General features: G+C 43.3%; 1 protein-coding gene across 1 annotated transcript; it reads right to left on the bottom strand.

Annotated features, from left to right (window-relative positions):
• Positions 1-856: 856 nt before the first annotated feature.
• cited4a (Cbp/p300-interacting transactivator, with Glu/Asp-rich carboxy-terminal domain, 4a) lies at positions 857-7476 on the bottom strand. Its single transcript, XM_008421293.3, is given in 3 exon segments — positions 857-4589; positions 7265-7283; positions 7286-7476. Coding segments are annotated over 3 exon segments (870 nt in total). The 5' UTR covers positions 7428-7476; the 3' UTR covers positions 857-3880.
• Between the last annotated feature and the right edge of the window lie 404 nt (positions 7477-7880).

Raw genomic sequence — 7880 nt, forward strand, 5'->3', positions numbered from 1 at the left:
CTGGAGGACATTTAGTTTCCATCTTCCAGAGAGCTTCAGCTTCAGAGAACATTTATCATCCAGCAGGACGACAAACTGAAGCTTCCAGCTAAAGATACACAGAGACGGTCTGAAAACAAGAGGGAGGTTCTGGATTGGCCCAGTCAAAGCCCAGACCTGTTCACGGCTGATATCCCCCACCCACAAAACCTGACAGCTTCACTTTGACATCACAGATTTGGTTTTTTATACATGTTTTTATTGATCATGATTGATTTGCAAAAGCATTTAAAAGAGTAAAACATCCAGGGGTGAATATTTTATACAGGAACTGTACGTTAATAATGTAAATATTAGTTTTCATAAGTTTTATATTGAAAAAAAAATATCTCCAGGAAGTGTTACTACTGCCTGAATTTGGTATTTTCTAACTGTTATTTATTTGTATGACTATGTTGTTAATTTTACTGTATATATATGAATATATGTGCACATAATGTTTTTGTTTTTCTGCTGTTATCATTTTAAATGACCCAGTCAGGTGATATGATCAGTTAGCGCTTGAGAAATCTTTTTCCAAAACACTTCTTAACTTTCACTGGGCTCCAGTGTTTGGGACGTCAGCTGATGTGAAACTAAAAGAAAACACTCCTCTGTTTCCAGTGCTGGCTCACGTTGTGAGGTTTGAACTTTACTCCCATGTTTACTTACGGCATTTAGGGCGGGGCTTATTTAAAAGCAAACAACTCAGACAGAGGTGAAACCTCCGCATGCGTTTCCTAAAACGTGTGTCTTATCTTGATGCGTTTTGTTCTTCCATCCTCGATCTTCTGGGCCGTCAGCAGCAACGTACATGACAAAGAAACAACGGAAGAAATGGTTTTTAAATAAATATTTTATTTGAAAATAAATACATTTTCTTAAAATAGAATCAATAACATTAAAAAGGTCAGGGAAGTGGGGAGGGGTGAGAAACGGAGGAGAGAGGGGTGTTGGGTAGGAACAGGAAGTACAATCTCACGTTAATCTACCATCTTTAGACAGGTTCCCACAAAGCGGCGGTCTGTACATTCTCAGTAGCTCGATTGAAAGGTGATAGCATCCGTAAGACATGCAGTACATGTGAAAGCTTTAGACCACGCCCCCTAAACCACCGCTCTACTGTATCTACACACTGTAAGAAAACAAAAGGTATAATCTCTTGTCAGCACATCAAATATCAGCCACTGATTTAGAGTTTTCTGCCAAAGTACCTTAAATGTGTTCAGATCAGCTTTACCTCTAGCCTACAGTACAAAGATACAATACAGTAATCAGGCCACCGTTGGGTTTAGGCCAGAATCATTGTGACAGTGAGGTGGTTCTGCTGCAGACTGCATACTTCGTGCCCGTCTCCACATCAGCGTCACCCGCAAGTTGACCTCTGACACTGATCCTGCAAAAGCGGGAGGTTTTCACATGTCGAGAAAAGTAAAGAAAAAAAAGCACCACAGAGTGTGTTGGTTTTCCAATGACTGAGTCATCAGAGAACATCCACAACCAGCTCAATTAAGACAAGCGTGACAAACGTGTAGTTTAACTCCGATCAGCAGGAACAGCAGCTGAGGAAGCGAAGCTATAAGACATGACTAGAGCTCCAGCACGTCGGCTCTACAGGTAGAGGCAGCTTTTAACAATGATTAAGCTAAGTGCTGCGAGCGAGCCTGATGGTACAGGCGATGGGTGTGTGGATGTGGACGTCGTTTGATGGGATTTAAATGCACTGATGTACACACAGACACAGGGAAAAAAACAACTAAGCTCTAAAAATACACAGACGCACAGTCTGTGATCAATCGTTTTTCTGTTTTGCAAATCTGTATAGAAATACAATATGAATTTCTGTTTTTGTTGGTTTTTATACATTTATTCTTACATACGTACTGGGCCAAATGCATTTGACTTGTAGCAGTGACATTTCTAGACAATAATTGAAGTAAATTTGATACATCTAGGCTTCATTCCCACAAGTCCTGTTCAGTCCACTTTCATCCAACTCCAGTCCGTTTGTCTAGAAAATCTGGTTTGTTTGGGGAGGTGTGAATGCTAATTGAACTTTGATTAGGACCAAAAAAGCGATTACTGGTCCACCTACAAACTTAGGTCTGGGTTCAGTGGAAGTGAACTCTGATTCAGTTTGAATGTGCATGAGATCCCTACAAAAGCAGGAAGTGGACCACAGCACAGGGTATTCTGGGTAAATTCAACCAAAATAAACATGCTAGTCTAATTCTAGCAGGAGAAATGACTCGTCCCTGTAGCCAAAAAATAAAAAATAAAAATCCACGCTTCTCCATTACTGTTTACATTTCATGAACAAGGAAGTCATGTCTTCTTCAGAGGTTTTTGTGTCGTTTCCTTCAGTGACTCTTGATGCAGAGCCACCACAGGTGAGGAGGGCAACAGGTTTTTCAAAGTGTTTGGTTCGTTTCACACAGTGCAGTGTGAAAGCTGAATATGGAACAAATTTTGCCGCTCCCCAATCAAACCGAGTCTACTGGACCATCAGGTGAGAAAACACCTTTAATCTGAAAATGCACCGATCACATTTTTGCAACCAATTTCCCATCTCTGCTGTATTCTGCTAATATTCATTTTAATCAATTCCCATTTCTCTTCAAGAACAACAATATAAAATGTCAAACGAACATCATCCTAAATATTTCCTTCTAGCCTTTCCGGTGCCACAAACATTATTTGTTGGAATGGCAGCGATGATGTCACACTGTGTGTGTGTATGAGAGAGCATTCAGTCAGTGTAAAACAGTCTTTTACTATTTTAATTTACAAAATGATTACAAGTTGACATTTGAAATTAGCTTTAGTGCTTAAAAAGAATGACTAAATTAGCGCGGCTAGCGATACTACAACCGCAGTTTCAGAGAAAGCTAAAGGCTACAAACATTTCCTAATCCAGTGTGTTCCATGTTGAAAGTTATAAGAATAAAAGACAGAAACCTTTGGTTACTAAATTCAGCCTTCCTGTTATCTGTTGGAGGTTTTACAGCCTGAAAGAACCTCAGACATTTTCAACATGTTGTCAGTAACAACTCCAACGTGGAACAGTGTTCAGAGATAAGCCTGGCAGCAGAAACATGTTGCATTAATTGATCAGAATAAAAATGTGATTTTTGGGAGTTTCTGACTGGCTGGGGTGAAAGGTCATGGCCGAAGAATCATTCAACCTATACATTACTCCCAACAGATTAAAGATGATTACTCAAACAATTCAACATAACCCCATAATAACCACTTAGAAATTTGGCAAACCTCACCTTACTCACTTTACTTTATATGCGTAGATTTATTTATTTTTTTACTTTTTGAAGAACCAGCCTTCAAAATCCACATAAAAACATTCCAAACTCCCTTCATTCCTGCATAAATGATCCCAGAAGACTTTTAGCTTGTGATAAACTGTAAGATGTTTGATCCAGTCGATGGTGTAATCAGAGCTAAGACACATTTACAAATGCCACAGAATCAGAATCATCAGGTCATCGTTCCCTACTGCGTTTGTGAAATCTAACCCAAAGCTTTGGTACTGTAGGCACATGTGCTGAAGGCCAGATGTTACAGGCAGAACCTGCAACATCTGGATGCCTCAATTTATCCAAAAGCGACAGATCTTCCTGGCTTGTACCTAAAGGAAACAGAAACCTGGCACTTTCCCTGTTTTTTACTCATTACAATTCTCCATTCGCTTAGCAGGCAGGTCAGTTTGAAGGCGCACTCATCGCTGTCATGTACATAAGCATAGAAACACCCAAACAGAACAGGGAGATTGTCTGCTTTTGCTGTGCTACTGTGGCAACTCAGTCGCTCTTTGGGTGTCCAGGTGGAACAAACCACTCTCCTCTCCTTAACAGCTCACTGTGCTCGACTGCTGTTTGCACACAAAGTCTGATAGGAAGTCAAACTCGTTCTGTCCCAAGAAGAGCTCAGGCAGCTCCTGAATGCGATCCAAGCCCAACTCCAACACCAGCGAGGTCAGAACTTCCTCATCGATCAGGTCCATGTCCGTTCCGTTCACCCCGAAAGGCGCGCTGATGTGCTGCATGCCGGACAACTGGGTGGGCCCCATCCGGTACTGCGCCCCGTTGGGCAGGTGGTGACCATTGGCTGACCCCAGGGGGTGTCCGTGATACTGAGTGTTGAGTTTCTGTAGGTGCATGCTCGCCATGAGCTGCTGTGACGTGAGGTTGCCAGGGAGATACTGCGGCGGGTGTCCACCCTGCTGCTGCTGCTGGGGGTGCATGTGGTGGTGGTGGTGCTGCTGCTGGCCCTGGCCGTTATACATCATGTTCCCATGCATCATCTGATGGTGATGGTTGGTCATTGGAGCTCCATTCACAGGGCCGCCCATGCCTCCCGGTCCCATAATATTCGGTCTCTGTCTCATGACCCCCTCTGTGGTATTCTGGGGGTTCCTGCCGTAGTGCAACACCTGGCCGTTGGGCAGCCCACGCAGGCTCGGCTGGCCGTTGTGCTGCGCTGGTCCATTCATGCCCATCCGGAAACCGTGAGACATGGGCATCATCATGTGTTCAGCCATGGTTGCTAAGTCTTCCCTGAAAAAATGACGTGGAAACACATAGCCATAATTATTCCTCCAATGATGTCAGCAAGATTATATAAAGTATGGCAAAAAACGACTTAAAAAGATCATTTTTGAGTAAGAAAACAACCTGTGTTGGAATACAGCGCTTCTACAGATTTATTATTGATCGGTAAACAACTTATGCAACTTATTGATAAAGAATTCATGTCTCCTGGTTTTTATGGAAGAAGTTCTGTTTGTAGTTTGTCACCACCCATGAAAGAGAGCAGTAGAAGAAGGTGGCCTGGTCACTTGAGGCCAGATACTGGTATTCTTTGGTCAGCATGCAAAATGTTGTGTGGTGAAAGCTACCACTGCACTCTGAACACACCATCCACACATTGGTGTGTGGATGGTGAAGGTGGTCAGAGTTGATCAAGTCCAGAGGACCCCAATGTAGCGCTTCAAACTACATTCAGTGATTCACCCATTCAAACACACATTCACACACTGATGGTGGCAAGCTACCGGACAGCAGCCCAGGGCAGCCCAGTGGCACCGGGACTGCCTTGCCCCGATGCCACTGGACCCTCTGACCCCCAAGTGTCTTGCTAAAGGACACAACAACAGAGACGGATGGAGCGAGGATTGAACCAATTGTGGTATGATCTCCTACCACAGTTAGAACCATCATCCATACCTGTGGGTGACAATGGCCCAGTCAAAGTACAGAGCTAATCTTATCAGGGCTCTACGTTAAGAGTCCACAGCTGATGTTAGAATCCAATCTAATTGAGGTTTCAGGCCTCTTACGGGACAACACCAGGACAGTAAAATGCCAATGTTTTCATGTGTTTTGGCCTCTCGTTTACATGGTAACAGCATTCAGGCCTTCTGTTTACATAGCAACAACGTTTTGGTCTCTCGTTTACTTGGTAAGAACATTTTTGACTGAACAAAAACACAAAGGTTTAACAACGGACTCCAGAGTAAAACTTTTTGAACTCGGGCCTGGAGACGATTTTTGGTGTATCTGCTAACGTTTTGTGTCTGTGCATCTACATGGACTTAGCTCCCTGGGATCCCACAAATGATCATTTTTGAAGCTGGGTTCCAGATTGGATAAATGCTGGTTTCATGTTTCCATGGCAGCCGTGTCTTCCTTACACTCACAAATAACAAACATGGCTTTGACTGTTGTATTTTGTGTTGTTCTCTTGCAGTGTTACAGCAATTGGTCCAGCAGAGCTACATTTTATGTGAATGCAGATTTTTTTCCTCAGTCGTTTACAATATGCCATGCTAGTTTCTGTGTGTGCGGGGCCTTAATGTTATTCATATCCACCTAAATGAAAACCAAAAACATTTGGATGATGCAAGTCATGTCAGTTTATTGCACATCTAGTTTTGATTTGGCACAACAACAATAATGAGGTGCAGCAGAACTGAGAAAATCTGTGTTTCCTCTGTTCTGCTGCACCTCTTCATTTCATTTAGTGTGTTGAAGCAAAATCTGCTCATTGTGAAACATTTACGGCATTAGTGAAAAGCAAAAGGTCATGAAAATACTCCGCTAAATTAGAAAGCTCAAAATGTTCACTGCCTCCTGCAGGCCTGGCATGTAAACTACATTGCTCCCAGTGTTATTTGGATTTTCATTCCGTTGTAATATTTATACGCACTTTTTTTTGTATGCAAAACGGAAAACCAACTTAGAAACACGAAAGACTTGCAGTTGTATCTGCGGCCAAAAGGTGGTGCTGCACAGTGCGGACTCAGGAGGGGCAGAATAGTACACAAGTAAACAGAATAGTACACAAGTAAACAAGTAAAATAGTACACAAGTAAACTTCTGTACACAAGTAAAACTTGTGTACAGAAGTTTTACTGTACACAAAACAGAAAAAGAAAATATGCATAATTTTTGTTCCACTTCACAAGTATAAACTTTTACATCCTGCTCTGTTACAGTTACAGTGAAGCTTGTGGGTGAAATATGGCAGAGGAACTTCACCAGAAACACAGGGAGCATTACAAAACCTCAAAAATTACACCATTCAAGAATTACCACTGCCACTGTTGGACATGACGGGTGGGGGGAAGAAACACTGCAGGTTGGAGGACTGAAATACACACACACACACACACACACACACACACACACACACACACACACACACACACACACACACACACACACACACACACACACTTTCTCTCTTCATTACAAAACACAACACACTGCCTCTGCCTTCACTGTCATCTCTGATGTTCTTGCTTGAAGTTCGATTACCACAGCAACAACAACACATCCTGTTCATACACACAAACACACGCAGCCCCACATTTCCTCACATGGCCGATGTGCTGTGAATGATCCCCAGTGTGTGTTTATTGTCGTTTAGAGACTGTGAATCCTGGAGTCACACACACGCACACACTGCTCTGCTCGGCATCCATGAAGCCACTTTAACAGCAGCAGCAGCAGCGGCATCAGATGACGATCCTGATCAACGCTGCTGTTTCCAACAACCAGCGATCCCTCCGCACTCTGTCACCTCTCGTGTCACAGCAGATCTACCTGCTAACGATCCGGCTGCTTTCTATAACGCAGAGACTCACTATGTGTGTCCGGACAAAGAGAAAATGCTGCCTGACTCTGCCCTTTTTTCTTTTTGATAAGGACGAACAGAAGCGATCACCTACCCGATGGCGTAAAGTGAAATCGTTCGGAGAAGTTCGTTAAGTCCCGGCTCGTCCCTTCAGCTGATGCTCCGGATACATGCAGCCCTGCGGCGGATTCAAACTGTGCGGCTTCTCGATCTAAAGAAGAGTTTGTTTTCTGGGTCAACTCAGGGATTATATACATGCAGAAAGCTCAGAGAGAGAGAGAGAGAGAGAGGAGGAGCCACCGTCCTCTCCGTCTCCTTTGTTGCCATTGGTCCTCCCCCTTAATCACTGTGCAAAGAAACCTTCACCTCCGCTGATCCAGGAGCAGCTCAGAGCTGCACGTCCGCAGCGTCCAGCCTGCAGCAGGCTGAAGCAGTGTGATTACAGATGATCCTCACTGCTGACTCAAGGCTTTCTGCTTCTGCATGAGGACTAGTTTAACACAATGACAGGACTCTGATGTATAAAGCTGCAGTTTGTAACTCTTAGACATGTTTTTACATATTTGTTAAAGGGGCAGTATTATGTAAAATCGACTGTTTTGAGCTTTACGTTATGTTGTAATCTTCTTCCCTCAAAAACACACAGAGTGTTGCCTTGATTCTTTCATGAATGTTTGAGAAATCTCCATGGCAACTCTTCAGCCGGGTGG

The sequence above is a fragment of the Poecilia reticulata genome, chromosome 11 (genome assembly GCF_904066995.2).
Source record: "Poecilia reticulata chromosome 11, P_reticulata-male-v2, whole genome shotgun sequence".
NCBI lineage: Eukaryota > Metazoa > Chordata > Actinopteri > Cyprinodontiformes > Poeciliidae > Poecilia > Poecilia reticulata.